General features: G+C 35.4%; 1 protein-coding gene and 1 long non-coding RNA gene across 2 annotated transcripts in view; one reads left to right on the forward strand and one right to left on the reverse strand.

Moving 5' to 3' along the window:
- Tmem232 (transmembrane protein 232) overlaps window positions 1-20962 on the reverse strand; it is a 209534-nt gene that overhangs the window by 126115 nt on the left and 62457 nt on the right. Inside the window, exon 11 of the mRNA XM_042691980.1 lies at window positions 20460-20709. Within this exon, the coding sequence (XP_042547914.1) occupies window positions 20460-20709 (250 nt within the window). The remainder of the gene's footprint in view (window positions 1-20459; window positions 20710-20962) is intronic.
- LOC122118104 lies at window positions 10060-10811 on the forward strand. Its single transcript, XR_006149288.1, has 2 exons — window positions 10060-10168; window positions 10768-10811. It is a non-coding gene; the product is annotated as an uncharacterized LOC122118104 (long non-coding RNA).

Raw genomic sequence — 20962 nt, forward strand, 5'->3', positions numbered from 1 at the left:
GAAAAAATAACCTTTACCAGGCACTCATCAGACAAAAGTTTTTTATACAGAATATAGAAGGAACACAAGAATTAATTACCAACAGAACAAATAAATAATAAATGGGAAAAATGAATTGAAGAGAATTTTCAAAAGAAGTACAAATTGCTAAATACATGAGAAAATGCTCAACATCCTTAGCCATAAAGGAAATACAAATTCAATACTCCATCTTTATGTCATTTTAGAAAAAGAAGCAGAAGGAATAAATATGATCAATGTACATTATATAAATGTAAAGGCATATCACAATGAAAAGCTTTTGTGTACCTAATATAAGCTGATAAAAAGCTAAATATGAAAAGTTAGTTTTTCCAGCTTTCCATCATTTGATCTTCTTATAATGCAAGTCAATAAATAGGGTACATAAGAACATCTTTTATGTTTCCTAAAACTAGACCTCACCACAGTCCTGCTGTGTAGACTGTCAAGTGAAGATGAAGGCAGAGTCTGCAAGTCAAGGAATGACAAAGAAGTCCAGAAAATCTCCAGAAGCTAAAAGAAGGCAATGAGTAGATTTTTTCCTAACAAATTTTAGAATGAACCTACCTTTTCAACCACTTGATTTTGGACTTCTTGCCTCTAAGATAATCAGTGTATCTCCTTAAAGCAAAATGGCACAAAGGATTGCATTGATACCATTACCACAGTACCCACAATGCACATGTGAATTTTATATATGGATATGTATAAGTATATTATATATACTTATTATATACATTGAATAAGGAAAGCAGGTAATGTGAAGAACTATCTCAATTTGCTTGTATCTGAATAGTGTCTTAAAGCACAAAACTTTCAAGGAAAAGAAAAACAGAATAGTGCTAAGCATATCAGGATATCTAGAAAAAATAATAGGACTCCTAGCAGAGGGATAGGAGAAAGGAGAGAGGATAATAAAGATCTCAACTTAAAATGAGGTACAGAGTTCATGTTAAAATGGGATAGTAAAAAAAACTAGCAATAAATAGGGTTAGACTAAATTGTAGCTGTTTGAACAAAGGCATAATGTCTATTCGGTATAATATTATGTCTATTCTGGAAATAAACAGGGAAGCCTAGATGGACATTTTATGAGACAGTATAGGTCTTTACTATGATGGGCAGCAGGAGATTGGAGGGGAAGGGACAAACCTAAGTTGCCATGAAGATCTAATAAGTCTTCTCAGCTCCAAAGGAGAAGGGAAGGAACAGCCATAAAGGACGTTTTGAACAATATTGAAACGACTTGCAAAAAATGAGATTATGTCAAGGAAGTTGTTTTGGAGAAAGTAGGCAAATATTAGCTGTAAAAAACAGAATGATATACATGAAGCCCAACTTTCAGTATCATTGGGCTAAAATGAAAGTTAACACCAAAAGTAACGTTAGTGTTGTGTGAATTATTTGCATTAAGATGTTATTTGAATTTATTATGGATAAGGAGCACTTTTGAATTGTTAAATCAATATTTTCAAATTTTCAAGCATCATAGGAATAAAGGCTCTGAATAATATTACAAATAAACCTGTGGAATTTCACTTGTTTCTTATTTTTTATATGCTCTCAACTTTTGGGGTGGTGATATTAGATATTAAACTTAAGGCTTTTTACATGATCATCAAGTACTTCCATCACTAAACACACCTCCTGTTCCTTTTACAAGTTTGGGACAAGCCTCTCTAAGTCACAGAAGCTGACCTCAAACTTTTGATCCTTTGTCCTAAGTAGCTGGAGCTATCTGTACATACATGACACACAGTTTCTAACTTCTTTACATTAATAAGAATAACTGATGATATGTCGAAAAGGAACTTTACAACTTTGGTGTGGGGGTGGGAGGGTGGGGGTGGGGGGTGGGGGAATGGGGGCAGGGAGGAATGGGTGGGGGAGGGGGGGAGGATGGGAAGGGATGGGAAGGGGAAACAAAGGAGGAGGCTACAATGCTTGATAAGAAATGTACTCATTATCTTGCCCATGTAATTGTAACCCCTCTGTACAGTATTTTCACAATAAAAAAGAATAACTGATGAACGTATAAAGTACCTTTCTATGTATATTTTAAATTATTTATTGAACAATATTTTATAAATGGAGTCTGATTCATGTACAAAATTGATATTAAACCTATGAAATATTTTCCAGTAAACATGTTTCCAAATTCCCAAGTCCTTCTCAGATTTCTTTTAAAAGTGAGCTGAGCACCTGTTAATTTAAACTCCAGTAAAGTATTGCTGGTGAAAAATATTGGCAGGAGAATGTATTACATCTAATGGATCGACAGTTAATGAAGAAAAAAGAAATCCTCAGAAAGACAGATGGTGTGTGTTACAACTGTCATAAAAGTAGACTGCATTCTCGTCTGCATATCCAGACATTTGCTGAGAAGCACTTCATCCAGGGACCAAGCTGCAGCATAAGGCTCTCTTCTGTTCTGCTTTCAGTGACCCTGTGGCAGCTATCAAATATGTCACTTTAAATACTTGGAGAGAAACAGCTTCTGTGTCTGCAGCTAAGCAGACAGTATCCCAAGGGGGGGAAAGGCTGAACCAAAACAATAAATTCTTAGAATATATTAAGAAAGCCTGGCATTTCAAAAAATAGTATGAGCTTTTCTTTGTATCAATGCTTCATTTGAGTGTTTGGACTCCTTAGGAGCCTTTGCCACTCTAGATATATAGATTATTTCACAATAATGTATTATTGTGCAAGATCTGACTGAAAGGTAACTTGAATGAAAGATTTGGTTCAAAACACTGTCTTCTGAAATGTCATGCAGGGGGAAAGGAACCAGATCAATACAAAAACTTATGGTTGGATAAGCACTAGCCAGTCAGCTGGGTGTTTAACATTTTGAGTGAATGCTAGGTGCTAAACACTGTTCTATATACCAATGGGAGGGAGGAATATATATATATATGCCTTCAAGGTACTTAATTCTCACCGCAAAAGACAGCTAGTAAGTAAGTAAATAAAAAAAACGTCAGTTAAAATGGGTTTATGAGAATAATAGACAGTAAGTAAATAAGTAAAATTGTCAGTTAAAATGGCTTATGGGAACAATAGATGGTAATATGACCAACAATAACTACAAAGGGAAAACTACTGCAGACATAGTGACAATGAGGCTCCCAGGAAGAGGTAATAGTCAAGCTAAGTTTTGAGGGAAGAGGAAAAATTAACAATCTAAGGAACTGGAGAAAAATGTTCCCAACAGAGGGATGGGAAAATGCAAAGGCTTTGTTCCAGAAGTAGCTTGAAAGTCAAGAGAAAGAGCAAAGAGGTCAGAATAGATAAAGTATGAATACCTGGGGCTCCCCAGAAAAGATTATGTCAGAGAAGTATGTCTTTTAGGGATACATGAAAGATCATGCTCAATTTCTAAGCTGGAAAATAAGTTTAAATATTCTTAATAAAAATTGATTTTACTAACTCAAAGCCCAGGATGTTTATTAAACATTAGTTAACCTCTTATTTCTTCTTCATCATAATATTTCAACAGTTAAAGTTTTTAATCCCACATATGATAATTATTACTTATGACTTCATTACTTATTTTTATTACATACAATCCTAATATAATCTCCACACATATTCATCCTTTATGTCTGCTACTGTGAGTCATCATATTTTGAGTATTTTGAATAAGGAGGGAATCTGACCCACTTTATCTTTCTTTTAGGTGAAATTTTTAGGTTATATAAAAAGAAAACAGGGATATGCTTAACTCTTAGAAATAAGCTAGAAGCAAAATGAGTATGGCTTGGACTTGAGATATCTGACCTATAGAATTAAGGAGAGGATTGGCCTTTCCTCTTGCTTGCCCCTTCATAGGACTTGGAATGTCTTTTCCACTACAAATACTTTTGTTTACCTGGGGTCTTTGAGCCATGTTAGATAGACAGAAATAAAAAAAAATGTGATTTTTGCCAGCATGACTTGGTCCACATAGAATCAGCTTAACCTCTGCAAGGGCCAAATCTAGGATCAGCCATGCAGCAGATAGTCAAATAAATGTGTAATTGTGTCCCAGATAAAATTATAGATACCAAAGCTTTGGAGAGCTTCCATACTTGTTTATTTTCTATTCTCTTGTTATCACACATAGTACTAGAAAAAGATGTTGTTTCCACAATCCACTGGCAGAGAACAACAGGAAGCTTCGTACTTGGTATGTTCCCTTTTTCACAGTCATAACTCATACTCAGGATTGGGATTGTCAATTCTGTGGGTCCTTCTACTAAATTATCAAACGTAAGAGGTGTCTCAGGGATGCTCAGATTTGCAATGAGTATCAGAAAGGAAGATGGTTCTGAATATTCTCAAACTTAAAATTACTGTCAAAAGATAGTATTCTTGAAGATGCTCAAGCTCCAGAGGACATAGAGATAGGTGCAGAAAAAATGGAGGACTGAATCAAACCCATGGCCATATGCATGCTTTCTACCACTCAATCCATAGCCCTGTAAGTATTCATACAAGTTAGTTGCATATATAATCACACTTAATCACTACACATATTACATAAATGTTCAGCAGAAAAACTTGAAGATAATTACTAATTGCTCACATTTTTGCAGGTATTATTGAAAACCAAAGACAGAAAGACATCTGATTATTTTATTAGAATGTGGTAGTTGACTGAAATTGGATGCCAAGCAGGATGCCAAAATGTTCATGAATAATTAAGGATTTGGGTAGAATTTGCCTTACTTAAGTTTCATAATCTTCTCCAACAGTCAATTATGGAAATTTGTTAATTAAAAATAATTATTTTCTGGAAATATAGCAGAATCGAGGATGAAAGCAGCTCATTTTCTCTTTAGGACCAACTGTGATTCTTATAAATAAACTAAAGAAATACCAGACTTCTTGAAGGACCTCTATGATGAAAACTTTAAAATCTTGAAAAAGGAAATCAACACAGAACTTAAAAAATGGCAAAACCTCTCATGCTCCTGGATTGGAAAGATTAACATCGTGAAAATGGCAATACTCCCCAAGGCTATCTACAAATTCAACGCAATACCTATCAAAATTCCACCCTCATTCTTCAAGGAAATAGAAGAGGCAATCCAAAAATTCATATGGAACAATAAAAGACCCCGAATAGCAAAAACGCTCCTCAACGGAAAGAACACTGCTGGAGGAATATCAGTACCAAATTTCAAACTCTACTATAAAGCCATAGTAATCAAAACAGCTTGGTATTGGCATAAGAACAGACCTCAGGACCAATGGAATAGAATTGAAAACCCAGAAATGAACCTACAGACCTATAGCCATCTAATCTTCGATAAGGGAGCTAAAACAATAGAATGGAAGACAGACAGCCTCTTCAGTAAATGGTGCTGGCAAAACTGGTTAACTACATGTAGAAAACTAAAGCTAGATCCTTATATATCACCCTGCACCAGAATCAACTCCAAATGGATCAAAGACCTTGAACTCAAAGCAGACACTCTGAAAACATTACAGGATGGAATAGGAGAAACCCTGGGTCTCCTTGGCACAGGCCGAAATTTTCTGAATAAAGACCCGGAAACACAACAAATCAAAGAAAGGCTGGACAAATGGGATTGTATAAGGTTGCAGAGCTTCTGCAGGGCAAATGACATAGCTAGCAAGATCAATAGAAAGCCCACGGACTGGGAGAAGATCTTTACTAGCCATACAACGGACAAGGGTCTCATATCTAAAATATACTTGGAACTCAAAAAATTAAACCACCCAACAACAAATCCTCAAAGAAACAACTGCCCAATAAGTAAGTGGGCGAAAGACTTAAAGAGAAGCTTCTCTGAAGAAGAAAGAAGGATGGCCAATAGACACATGAAGAAATGTTCAACATCCCTAGCCATAAAAGAAATGCAAATCAAAACAACATTGAGATATCACCTCACTCCAGTTAGAACAGCAAAAATCAAGAACTCTAACAACAACAGATGCTGGAGGGGATGTGGACAGAAAGGAACCTTACTTCATTGTTGGTGGGAATGTAAACTTGTTCAACCACTTTGGAAAGCAGTATGGAGGTTCCTCAAAAGACTCCACATAGAGCTCCCCAATGACCCAGCAATCCCACTTTTGGGCATTTACCCAAATGATCACAAACAAGGCCACACTAAAGCTACCAGCACAACTATGTTTATTGCAGCATTATTTACCATAGCTAAGACATGGAACCAACCCAGATGCCCCTCAGTAGATGAATGGATCAAGAAGATGTGGTATATATACACAATGGAATTCTATGCCTCCATCAGAAAGAATGACATTTCCCCATTTGTTAGGAAATGGAAAGGCTTGGAAAAAATTATATTAAGTGAAGTAAGCCAGGCCCAAAGAAACATAGGTCCCATGGTTTCCCTTATTTGCAATATCTAGTATAGGTATGAGTCTAGCGGAAAAAGTCAAATAATGTGATGTTAGGAAAACGAAACCTCAAATATGTATTTTAATGTTTTTGTTTCTTTCATGCATGTGTTTCTAACGCATTTATAATATTATCTCTTTGTTGCTTTGTATGTCCCTCCCCCACAGTGTAACCCCCGCTTTCACTATATTTGATGTCAGTATAACATGTGGAGGAGATGGGGACAAACAAGTCGTTTAAGGATTCAGGTGGACCTGTTGCAACAATGAGAAGTACAAAATGTCATGTCAAAACCAGCTTTACAATGTCGGGGGGGGGGGGGGGGGGGGGGGGAGGGGTGGTATGATTGGGTGGGAGGGAGGGGGGAGGCTGGGAAGGGAGGTGAAGGGTAAACAAAGGAGGAGGCTGCAATGCTTGGTAAGAAATGTATGCATTATCCTGCCCATGTAATTGTAACCCCTCTGTACAGTATGTTCTCAAATAAAATAAAATTAAATTAAAAAAAAAAAAAAAAAAAGAAATACCAGACTTCTGATTTCTGGGTTTATTTTAAATTTTACTAAATTCATACTATGAAAAGATATGGATTATCTCAATGGCAATAACTAATTTCCACAGTTTATTTCTATTACAAGACAAAATGAAGGAAAAGAGGAGAAGTTAGCAAAGATTATCTTGGGAAAAAAAGGAAATAATAATTTTATATTTGTAAGTATGTGCAAAAAAAAAAAAAAAACCTCTTTGAAATCCCACAGGCTTTAAGACATTCACATTCTTTCTGAGAGACAAGTTGCCTAAGTGATCCAGAATGTGATAGCTCAGCTGTGTCACTTTGTGTTTTGTTACTTGTATCCAAAATTTCTAACACTATGTCTAGTCCTGTGAACATTTCTTTGCTTACACCTGCCTCCCTTGGTGCCATTTTGGTGTTATTTTCCCTCATGTCCTAAACTAAATCTCTCATCCATTATCCTGTTTATGGCTTTTATTATTGCTCCCAAAAAGTAGCTACTTTGAGATGCTTTTGAAAATGTGAAAGATTGGTGACATGGGCAGGATGTCCAGAAAAGGGAACACTAGACTCCCTCACTCCATGGATAGTCCAAAATCTTTAAAGGAATAATTCCTATTGGGAGAAACACTCAAAATAGTTTTTAAGGCATCTGACACAGTGAGTCTAGCCACGGCATGACTAGTAGCAAAGGGAAAAGCACCCTTGCTCCATAATCCCTGCCTTTGGGGCACTATGTTTATTGAGAAGGAAGAATTGCCTGAACATTTGTGGTATTTATCTGCTATCTATAGATTTTATATATTGATTTTGTATTCTGCTGCTTTGCAAAGTGTCAGATCTACCAGACTTCTGGTGGTATGTTTCAGAACTTTTAATTATAGAATCATATCATCTACAAAAAGAGATGTCCTTTGCACCAGAAACATTCCCTCTGCCTGTGTGTGTGTGGACATCAGAAATGCCTGTGTAGCAGCTGTGTTCTTACCAAAGTTCTCTGGGGCTCTTACAAGTGGGGAAAACAATCAGACCAAAGCAAGTTGTCCTTCCTGGGCACTAAATGGTCGGTCCCACATGCCCTGTACACTGGTCTCTGTCTCAGATCTCTTCTCATATTCACACACAGCTCGTCTTGTGATTTGGGCTGCTGTTTCCAACAGTGTTTTCAGATTCCCTCTGCAATTTCCCACGATGTAGTTCTATGTCCGGGAACCCCTAAACCAGTTTTTTCACCCAAACTGATCAATAGGGCTGTTGCTCTTTTAGCCAATGGAGATGAGTGGTCTTTGGGGCATGGAGACAGGAAAATGCAGAGGTTTCTACTCTTAAACTGATAGGTTTGATTATAAGAACCTCTCTTAAGACAATTCTCTACCATAGCATCAGTGAGCAAGCTAGGAAATGCAGGGGCCCTGTACTGCCCATACCACAAAACTCATATCAATCTGTATTTTTGCAGAATGACAGATTGTAAGTCAATAGAACTCGTGGAGACTTTCCTTCTCCCTTGCTTAAAGTCCAACTGTGGGAAATTTTCCACCTTCTGTACCCTTCTGATAAGAGCCTAATGTTAGGGTCCATTGTTTCTCTTGCAGATCTAAAGTTCAGTAATTCTGAACTTCTCCAGGTCTCTGTCAACTGTTTACGGTTGCCCTCTGATGCCTTCTACATCACCTACTTCTCCCGGCAGGCATGCACCTTATGCTATGTTTCAGGCCTGTGAGGATGCCCAAAAATCAGGGTGTCTAATGTGTATCTGGCAATGTCTTTTTTTCCTAAAATACTTCCTTTTTTAAATTTATTTTTATTTTTTGTTGTTATTATAAAGGTGACGTACAGAGGGATTACTGTTACATAAATGAGGTAATGAGTACATTTCTTTTCCTTTTTTAAATTTATTTTTATTTTTGTTGTTATTATACAGGTGACGTACAGAGGGATTACTGTTACATAAATGAGGTAATGAGTACATTTCCTTTGGTACAATGTCACTTCATCACCTGCTTTCTCCCAGTGTTTCCCTCTCAGCCCCCCAATAACAAAAAATGTAATGAGTACTAACTAAAGAATGATTGATATGAAATATGGGCACAATATGTAATATGAAATCTTACATGCCTGTGTAAGTCTCATCTAATTTAAATAATATTAAAAACTTAACATTAACCACACAAAAATATTGAAATAAGTATTCAATAAAATCTTAAGAAATATCAGTATCAAATAATGGGCACAGTAGATATGTTAGACTAAATTAGTGATTTCTCTACCTCTGAACATATTATCAAATTATCCCTGATGAATAGCCAGGATAATGAGGAAAGTAACACTAGAGTATTAATAGTTATTTCTAGATCAGATTAAATGTGAGAAAAAAAATTACTCAGAAGCACACTGGAGGATTTTAATGTAATTCTGGCTCATGTAAAATAGGAAGCTACAAGTACCAGGTGAGTTATTTTTATAAATGTAGATATATCAGCTTCTTAATTAATTTGGATAGGAAATCTAAATATATCCTTTTGCTCTGGAAAAAATGTATTATTACAAAATAGCATGTTGGAATGTACTTTAGAGATATTGCATTTATTTCTAGTTTCATCGGTTTTTTTGCTCTATGTTCAGTTTTAGATGGATTTCAAATAATTGAATCAAATGGGATACTTGGTATTGTTTTTGCTTCACAAATGTAAGGAATATTCTCATAGCATTCTTGAGCAGTAAAGTCAAAGTGTATTGATGTGGGTAGAAAGTATACTTTCACACACAGAAAATAGATAAATTTGAAGTCCAGCATGCTATTTCAGCCTATTCCTATAAACGAAATAATAATAACATGCTAGGAAATAAGTGAAACGAGAGAAGGAGAGGGTCTCTTTCGCTTTCATTTATACAGAGCTAGATTGTTTCTTTCATAGGAATGACAGGAAAACTTCTTGGGAAGAGTAAGAATATTTTAGACCTTACAAAAATAATTACCTTCAGCACTCCTTTCTGCTCAGAGAATTACCTTTTATTCACTGAACAAAGTGATTCATCTGGGGAAACTGAAACTCATTGGGCATCTAAAGAAAGGGATGTGGTAGATGCATGTACTTTCCAAAGGTTAATCTAATTTTGCTGCTCTACATCAAAGATTATTTAGCAGCCAACATCTTCATCACTGAGGTCTGATTTCTCTCTGGAGGTACTAAGAAGCAGACATCCATGAGACAAAACCTTACAAGTTTTGAGCCACCTAAATCCATTGTCTCCAAGTTTGGGTAAGTAACATCCAAATACAATTATAGAGCTATCCTAAATTCATTGTCTCGTATTTTGGATTGAAGGTTGCTTAGTGCCATGATCACCTGCCTAGATGGAATTTCCCTCCTTAGTAGACATAAATGTATCCAGCACAAGGAGTACTATTTGCAGGCCTTTGTTCAACCCATTGTGTATTGGTGGGTGCTCCTTTATCCCCTTCCTTGCTTGGCCCTGACTTACTAAATAAACTTTGTTAAACTTTAAAAAGATAATGGCAATACTCTGTGCTGGTTATTTTGTACTTTATGGTGATCCTCAGGCAAATTTAGAGGAAAGATCTCACCTTTATAGTTAATAACATTCCTATTAACCACCCTGCCTCCAGCACATTTAGCATTGATCGAGGAGGCAGTGTTGACAAAGGAGTTTTTAGTCAGGTGTGCTAAGTATAATGCAATCTTGAACCACAATATACAGCCCCTATTCAAGGTGTGGAAAATGGAAGAGCAAGCAAACATGTATCTAGCCACAGGGACTCATCTTCCTATACATCATATCTAAAAATCCCACCCATTGTCAAATATTCTGACACCATTCTTCTCTGCCCTTTTCACAGTTCCTAGGGCTCTATTCAGCCTAAAGTTGCAATCAATGGACAAGGAAAAAAAAGAGCCTATATTCGTCCCTCAATCAGCTCCTTGCTGCTCTGAGATCCCTGGCACATTCTATGCCAGGCCTTTCTCACCCAAACTTAACATTCTAGCATAAACAAGAAAGCAGAAAGTATTGTTTTGCAGATTTGACCAACTCAGCCCAAATTGGACTCTACAGATCTTGTGTCCGAGATGTTAAAATGGCATAGACGTCGTAAGGTATATATGGAAATAAAATGATGTAATTTGACTGATGTTGTGAATGAAATTGTTAAACTTCCACAAGGCCCTCTGATATTCGTTGTTATTTGAGATGGTAAACTCCAAATGGGTAGATACTGTAATTATCCTAATCATTAATACTATGTCTGTCAAATCTTACAGATAATAAAACCTATTTTCTATTGTCAAAGGAAGTCATTACTATAGTTTTCTGCATGTCACCAGCCTCATTTTCTAAATAAAATTTGTTTTTACTTAGATCCTGAGAATAAATTCTTATGGGTAATAACAAATGCCTTTCTTTTCACTAAACATTACTTTCCCAGGCTTCCTTACAGACTGTGTGACAAATCCTATCAGTTTTACACAAAGGATCATCTTCTGGGCTGCTGCTGGGAAATCTTTTCTTCTATGCTAAAATCAAGAAGAGAACCAGTACTATTGCTTCTCTTTTTCCCTGCCTTGCAGTACCATGTGAGTCTGTGAATTCTGGAACCAAAAAACAAAACAAAACAAAAAACCTTTTCACAATGAGACCACAGGTATAGAAATGAAAATCCAGCAGAGAAGTCAGAGCAAAACATTGTAAGGATATAGGACATTGCCAGATCCATAAGTAGCTAAAAATCCTCTTAATTCCCCCTTTAAGTAATGTAATAAAACTCTAGTTTGTATCTTGATTTGTGTGATATTTACTCTAGTTAATGCACATATTGGAAGGTTAAGGAAGAAATAATATTATGAGACAAATGCTAGACATTGAACTATTACAGAATTTTAGTGTCATATAATAAATATAATTAGGATGATTGACTATTCACCAAGTAAATCATAAAATCCTTACCCTTACATATATTGACCAATAAAGCTTTAGATGAGGGTTAAAATGTATCAATGCTAGCTCCAAATTCTATGACAAAAAAAGACCCAAGAGAATACCAAAGCTGGAGTTTCAAAGGCTATAGAGGAGAGTTGTCCTGTTGTTAGTAAAGACAAGGCACTGTGTGGAGCTCAGGTGTCCCAAGTTGTAGCACAGTGAATGTGAGCAATGAAGACAATTTAGGATTGTCTTCAAGAGAGGATTCTTAAATTGAGGAATTCTTAAATTGAGGAATAATGGTTCATCTGATGGAATACAATACTCTTCTGCTATGTGAGGACAACATGTCAAACTATTATTTGTATATATTTTCATTTTGCCATTTACTAAGTTGACAGGATATTTACTGAAATGTAACATTTTATTAGAGTCTAGGATTTTCCCCTGAACTTGGCTATGTGTTAATTTTCAGCAGGAAGCTTAATTTTATCTGAATAAAGTATGTCACTGGAATCCCTTTAAAAAGATCAACTTGCTATATATTTTGTAGTATGGGTCATTGTTCAGAAATTTAGTCACACTTATTTTGTTTTATTTTTGGTTTGCTTACTAGTTTTCTGAGTTCATTAAAATGTAGAGCCATAGTTTGCTTTTAATGTACTTAATAATTTCTAACAGAATATGGCTGTAGAGAGCATTTTTATGGCTTCTTATTGAATCTTGTGTATAGTATGTTATTTTAAATTTGAAAAGATAAAAAGGAAAATGATATCAATGATATTTTAATTATAGATTTTTTTCTCTAAAAGGATGACAAAGAAAAATGAGTTATAAACCTACAAACACATCAGAGAGCAGATGAGTTGTAGACCCACAAGCACACCCAAAATGAAGCAGGACAACTGAGTGAAATAATTGGATTCATAGTCTATGTATTCTTCATTTTAAAAATACGAAGTTTTGCCGGGTGCTTGTAATCCTAGTTACTCAGGAGGCTGAGATCTGAGGAACAAGATTCAAAGGCAGCCCAGGCAGGAAAGTCTGTGAGACTCTTATCTCCAATTAACCACCAGAAAACCAGAAGTGGTGCTGTGGCTCAAGCAGTAGGGTGCGCATCTTGAGCTGAAGAGCTCAGGGACAATGCCCAGGCTGAGAGTTCAAGCCCAATGACCAACAAAACAAAAACCACGAAGTTCTCTAGAAGTCATGGACTAGAACAAGACATATCTGAATTCTTCAACTACTTCCCAATTGAGCACTTTAAAAATAATACAAGTGATCACAAAGCAAGTGAAAGATGAAAATTGCAGAACAAAATGAGCATTTTTATAGCTACTTTCTTGAGATTTCATAACACAAAAATGAAATTTCATTAGGTATTTTGCAAACTAGTTTTTAATTTCTAGTAACTACATCTAGTAAACAAGTATAGACAAAGAAATTTATTGTGTCATATACTGATATAAATATCTATGGTTTCTTATATGGTTATACATATATATGGTTATATATATGTATATGTATATATATATATATATAAAATTACACTGATTGAAAATTCCCATAGAGACTGATAACACTATGCTTGCAATGCTGAAATTCCAAATGTACCCTAAATTATTTCCATATAAATTAGTTTATTAATAATATAGTTTAAGTTGAATATGTGTTTAAAAATCTACAATCTATTCATAATTTTTTCCTTCTTTTTATCCTTGATAGCAAAATCTCAATCTTATTTAAATTCTAGATGTGTACAAATTTCAGTATAGCTTTGAAGATAAATCTTGAATTGTCAATCAAACATAATGATTCCATTCCTATTGCCAGTGATCATGTGATATAATTATGGAAAATTAAATGAGAAAGATAGAAATTGTGGAGTTGAAAAGCAAGATCTGATCCACAAGCTCACTGACAGAAGGAAAACCAAAACCACATATTTCTCTAAATATATGCAAAAGAAGTATTTGACAAGATTCAGTAGCTCATGATAAAACACTCAAAATTAGTAATGGAAGAAAATCCCTCAACAACAATGGAAGCTGTCTATGAAGAATTCACAACTAACTTTACTTACTAGTAAAAAAAAAAAACAAAAAAACTGAAAGGTTTCCTCTAAGGATGACTGCTTTCACCATTTCTTTTCAACATGATACATGGACTCAATAAAGAAAATTATCAAAGAAATAATAAGTACACCTCTCTGCCTGAAGTTGTCATGATCTTTAATATGTTGTTTTTAATGTACTATGTGATTTTTCTTGTTTCTTTTGTATGTTCTTCCCCCTACAGCATATCCTCTGTTGTCACTGTATTTGATTTTGGTACTCTGGTGTTGTATGTACATTTATTTGAATTAGGGAAGGGAAGGGGAACAACACAGTAGTGAGACAAAGTATGAGGGGGGGTTGTGGAGGAGAAAAAGTAGAAGAATGAGGGAAGGGGTAACAAGTTTGACAAGAAATGTACTTATTACCTTACATATGCAATTGTAACCCCATAATTGTAACCTTGACAATAAAAATATGAAAAATAAATATTACTATCAAAAAAATAAAATCCTAATGCACTCATAAAAATCTTTTGGAATCTAACAATAGAATTCAGCCAGGCTGTAAAATACTATATAGAAATACAAAAATGCCAGTCAGCACACAGCATTGTGACATATGACATTGCTTTGATCTGTTGCTAACATGCATATGGATTTTTATAGGATTTATGTATTACCCATGTGTAAGAAACACATCTCATTGCTAGATATTTCCCTGAATAATCTTCAGCAAAGTAAGGTATATGAAAGATTTAAAGTATCATTAAAAGTTTTAATTTTTCTAAGATTCTAGTTCATTTTCGTTTATTTTTTGAAAAAGGAATCATTCCTCTGTGCTAATGATTTTTTCCTAAGGTAAATTGAATAAGAATGAAGTATGCAGTTATTTTTATAAATGTGACATATATTTCCTTCACTGCTATCACTGGAGAACCAGTTGAAGGAAAAAACTCTCTCAAACAAATGAGAGGGAGAATGTCATATTTACTTTTCCCATTCAGAGGCAACATTGAATGAAAATGTAATTGGGTCCCACTCATGTCTCCACGTGGCTTCATAAAAGTGGCATAAATTATTGTAAACTCAGACAGATGCCAATATTACAAATTTAAGAAATTAATTCTAAATCATGCTGAAAATATGTGTCTCATGTGCTACAAAAAAAATACCACCAGGAAATTGTCAGTAAGCACAAAGTTGGGAGATAATGGCAAGGTGAAGATGAGGAGAGGGAACCAAAGTAATTGTCTTCAAATATTTGAAAGTCTCCATGGAGAAAAAAAGAGAATTTTTAAATTGCCTCTAGGCAAAATTTAAACTGGTTTGGAGATTTTGAAAGAAAGATTTAAAGGTAATATAATGAAGTATTTTTCAGAGTCCAAAAATGGAATGACCTGCTTTGGGAAATGAAGACTTTCACATTTTTGTTGCTTGTTGCGGAAATTGAACTGTTCACTCTTGGACAATGATCTAGAAGAGATTTGCACATTAAATTAGTACTACATGATTGAAAATAGGTTTACTACTCTAAGATATTTTTGGTCCTGCAATTCATTATCTATTGTTAAACATTTCACCTTCTCATACAAAAGACACTAAAATCAGTGTCCGCTGGTTCCCTACAGAATATATAATTTCCAAGTTTTGTTATCACAGATTCTGAAGTCTATCACTTAGCATTGTTACCACAAAATAGGAATACAGGAAGATTGTGTTTTGTGTTTTAAAGATATCATACAAAGATGTCTTTCTCTTTGTAAAATTATAAGTAATATTGACTGGCAAACTTCATACAGGCCTGTAGTAAGACATGTTTCTTCTGTAATGAACTCATTTAATCATCATTATAAACAAAAAAAGTTCGAAGTTTTAACAAGCTATCATGTGGAACTTGTTCAATGATGAAAATCCTGGAAAACAACTAATCCAAAACTCTAGAACCAGACCCCAGAGTGTGCATTGGGAAGAAGGACCCCTCATGACAGTCTGTAGAGGCAGTCATCAACAGTGCTGTAGGGGACAGAATTTCTCACTTGTTTTGAATTTTAAAATACACAGATGGGCAATTTAAGAAAATTGAAATTTTTAACTCTCCTCTCTAGCTTAGTATAGTGAGGTAGATATCAGCATGTATACTGAAACCAGATTTCCTATGCTATGTCTCAAATGTGTCACTGACTAATTGCAATACTCTAGTGTCTCAGTTTTCTCATCTATAAATGGAGATATGGCTATGTTATCGTCTTGTTATAATGACTTACGAGTTATGTGATATAAGTTAAATGCCTCGAAAGTGCATAGTTAGAACTCAATAAAAGTTCATTGGAATTATCTTCTATAATACAGGAAGACAAACTATTTCTCAAAATTGGAATCTCAAAAGGATCAAGCAAAAGTTCTGTGTGCTTAAATAAAATTTTTATCACCTTCCCTCATATATTTGAAGCTCAAAATAATCTCCTCTGTGGACCATGCTGCCACAATTTCAATTTCAAATCAGGATCTTTTCAGGTAGTTCCAAATATTCAAACCTGCCTACAGCCCAACTACACTGAAAGGTACGTGGGATGGCACTTCATAAAAAGAATAATGAAATCAGGTTCCGAGTCTCAACCAAAGGTTAAATGCATATGTGATAGTAATTCACATAAATAGAAATTTATATTAAATAAATCACTGAAGCTTAACACTGGCGGCTTATGCCTGCTATCCCAGCTAGGTGAAAGATTGAGACTGAGAGGTCACAGGTAAATAAAAAGTCCATGAGACTCAATTTCATTGAAGAAGCTGAATATGGTGACATGCAACTGCTTCCATCAACTATGTGGAAAAGCACATAATCCACTGCGCACCTACGTAAAAATTGAAACCGTATCTGAAAAAATAACCAGGATCAAAATGAGTTGGGCCAGGCACTAGTGACATATGTCAACTAACTATTCAGAAAGAAGAAACCAGGAGGATTGTGGTTTGAGGCCAGTCCAGGCAGAGAAGTCTGTGAGTTTCAAAATAAACAGAGATGGGGAGCTTGCTATCAGTGGCTTACACCTGTTATCATAGCTACTCAGGAGGCTGTGATCTGAGAATCACAGTCCAAAGCTAGCCCAGGCAAGAAAGCCCATGAGACTCTTATCTTCAATGAACCATCAAAAAGCCAGAAATGAAGCTGTGGCTCAAGTAGTAGAGTGATAACTTTGAACAAAAAAGCTCAAAGACAGCACACAGTCCCTGAGTTCAAGTCCAAGGGCTGGCACACAAAAAATAAATCAGATAAACAAAAATAAACAGAGATGGGGCATGGTTCAAGTGGTAGAATACCAGATGTGAGAAAGAAGAACATGAGGCTCACAATTCAAGCCCTGACATTGGACCTGTCTAGAGAATACAAGATCTTGAGTTTAAAACCCAAACACTAATACCAGCAAAAAAATCAATTAATTAATCAAATAAATGTGAGATGTATATATGTGTGTATATATATATATATATATATATATATATATGTAAATAATGGAATTCTATGCTTCCATCAGAAAGAATGACACCACCCCACTTGTTAGGTAATGGAAAGACTTGGAAAAAAATCATATTAAGTGAAGTAAGCCAGTCCAGTCCCAAAGAAATTTAAGTCCCATTTAGGTTTTCCTTTTTTGCAATAGTCAGTACACGTATAGGATAATCTTATTAGATGAGCTGAGAATCTCAAACACTATGTACATAGAATCATATAAGATGATGCTACATGAAATGAAACCCAAGATATGGACACAAGAGGTCGGTCTTTGTTGTTGTTGTTGTTTTAAATGTGCTACATGATTTTTTTTTCTTTCTTTTGTATGTTCTTTCCCCTATGGCATATCCCCTGTTGTCACTGTACTTGATTTTGGTACCCTGGTATTGTATATATGTTTATTTGAATTAGGGAGGGGAAGGGGAATAACAAAATGGTGAAACAAGGACACAGGATGACCCATGGCAAAAATGATACCCACAAGGCAGTATATTGGAAATGAACTTTACAACTTGGGGGGAGGGGCGGGGAAGGTGGAGTGGGGGAGGGAAGGGATAGTGAGAGAACAACAAGGGAGGGGTAAAAATGTTCAAGTAATGGACTCATTGCCTTACTCATGTAACTGTAACTCCTCTGTACATCTTCTCAATAAAATAAAGTTTAAAAAAATAATAATTTAGGAAAAAATTGAAACTCAGCACTTCAGTTACTGGCCAGAAACTTTACTTGAATTAATATTAATACTGAATTATTAATAAATATCTGATTTTATGTAAAAATCTAGCCTGATACATAATCTCTGAGTGGAAAATAGATATGTTAAGTATGTCCATTCATTCCCCTGAATGTTTGGGGTTATGCTGCTATGTCAGATAAGATCACCTGAAAATTATCTTCAAGGAAATCATTAGTCTCTTGTAACAATTCTTTCACAGAACTATGACTAAAATTATTTTTTCCAATGAAGATTTTACATAAAAATGATTCTGAAAAGCACTGATTGATATCTTCATTAAAAAGTTATAACTGAGCTCAGGTGGCTCATTCCTGTAATCCTAGTTACTCAGGAGGCTGAGATCTGAAGATCAAGGTTCAAAGCCACTCCAAACAGGAAAGTTTGTGAGATTCTTTTCTCCAATAAACCATCAGAAAACCGAAGTGACACTGTGACTCAAATGGGAGAGTGCTAGCCTTGAGCTGACGAGCTCAAGGACAGCCCTCAGGCCCAGAGTTCAAGCCCCACGACCGACCAAATAAAAGAAAAAAGTCATATATCATATATAAGGTATTTATCACTGTCATTTATATCTTAATGTATAAATAATAATCTCCAAGTACACAAAAATAACTGTTAGGAAAAATCCATCTATATTGATGCTTTAACATCATAATCATTAACAAAATGGGGCTAAAATTAAGTAATTAACCATAACACATACTAACAGTTTAGTCTTTACTATGTACCAAGTATTTTTCCAAGTTTTTAGATATTTTAATGCCTTTTCTCAAAAATAAGTCTGTGATAGAAATAAAATTTTTAATATGGCCCATCTTAATAAAGTGATTTTAACTGAGTATGGTACTATGCAGCAGGAGGAAATGAGTTCAAAACTAGCATAGGCTACATAAGAAGATCCAGAAGGAAGGAAAGAAGGAAAGAAGGAAGGAAGGAAGGAAGGAAGGAAGGAAGGAAGGAAGGAAGGAAGGAAGGAAGGAAGGAAGGAAGGAAGGAAGGAAGGAAGGAAGGAAGGAAAAAACTTTAAAAAAATCATGTGTTAAACTGGTTGTCAATGGCTCAAACCTGTAATCCTAGCTAGTCAGGGGGCTGAGATCTAAGGATTGAATTTGGAAGCTAGCCCACGCAGGAAAGTCTATGAAACTCTTATCTCCAATTAAACACACACACACACACACACACACACACACACACACACCAAAAGTGGAGCTGTGAATCAATTGGTAGAATGTTATCTTTGAGCACAAAAGCTCAGGCACAGCTCCCAGGTCCTGAGTTTAATTCCCCAGGGCCAGCACCTTCCCCCTCCCCCGCCAAAAAAAAAGCCCCTTAATGAACTCCAAGATATGGACACAAGAGATTTTTTTCTTTATTGCTGTTGTTTTTAATGTATTATGTGATTTCTTGTTTCTTTTCTATTTTCCTCCCTATGGTTTATCTCCTGTTGTCACTGTATTTGATTTTGGTACCATGGGTATTATATATACATTTATCTGAATGAGGGAAGGAAAAGTGAATAACAATAACAAAGGGGGAACCAATGCAACAGTGATGCTCACAAGGAAATATTTTGGAAATGATCGGTACAACTAATGATCTGTATAACTGGGAGGGGGGGCGTGGGGGAAGGGAAAGTGGGAGAAAAATTAGAGAGGGGGTAACAAGTTCAACAAGAAACGTACTCATTACTTACATAACTGTAAACCCCCCGCCCCGTACATCACTTTGACAATAAAATTTAAGAATTACAGCAATACAGGATGGAATAGTAACTGTTTGTCTGTTAATGAAATCAAAAGCATATTGATAGTAATGTTAGATGTGTGAACAAGGTTTTAAGAGTAAAATTAATACCTGCTGCAGTTTACTTAAAAACCACTTGCAACACAGGTGACTGAGCACTAGAACATGGGGTGGAGAATGTATCACAGTATTTGAGTGAGGATGGAAGAGAAATCCTCCAAGGGAAGGACAAGAAACAGTGGGTGATTTGAGAATATGGGGAAGGAACAAAATCCTTAGGGGAAAAGAACAAACCTGGAAGATTAACTTTATATACCCATCACAATTCCTGAAGATACCTTTTCTTTTCAAATTACATTATTTGAATCATAAATCAACCAAGTCTAGCCTATACTTCAGTTATTTCAAAATTATTGGTAAAAAAATTTCCACTTTATAAAATATTGCCCCTACGATGTCCTATTGGATTTGAGGATATTTCTCACTTCTAGATGAAAGTTTAGTATTATATGTAGACAGGGACACTTAGAAAATATTTCTTATTGAGGTGAAAAGTAACTTACTTACAATTATCTGACAATTTTGAAGAGAAATACTCCAAAAGACTTAAAATACTTGTTTCCCGTAATTCTCGGTGTTCTGATTTTTCCATTGGGAAATAAGATTTTTGTGCACTCTTACAGTAGCAGAACCCAATTAAAGCAGTTTTTCGCAAATCAGAAGTAGCTGCATACAAGCAGATTTCTGCAATAATCGTTGTGTATACATAGACTATATTCCAGGCCCAAGAAAGACAATCTTTCTCATAGCTTTCTTCCTGAAATAAAAAATATTAGGTAATGAAAATATATCCTATTATGATTAAATCCTATATACATTATATTTAAAACAAAAAATGTTTTCATCCAGGCGCCGGTGGCTCACGCCTATAATCCTAGCTACTCAACAGGCTGAGATCTCAGGATACAGTTCAAAGCCAGCCCGGGGAAGGAAAGTCCTAGCGATTCTTAGCTCCAATAAACCACCAGAAAACGGGAAGTAGCGCTGTGGCTCAAGCAGTAGAGGGCTTG

Source organism: Dipodomys spectabilis, unplaced genomic scaffold, assembly GCF_019054845.1.
Source record: "Dipodomys spectabilis isolate Male_0828 unplaced genomic scaffold, ASM1905484v1 ptg000147l, whole genome shotgun sequence".
In the NCBI taxonomy this organism is placed as follows: Eukaryota; Metazoa; Chordata; class Mammalia; order Rodentia; family Heteromyidae; genus Dipodomys; species Dipodomys spectabilis.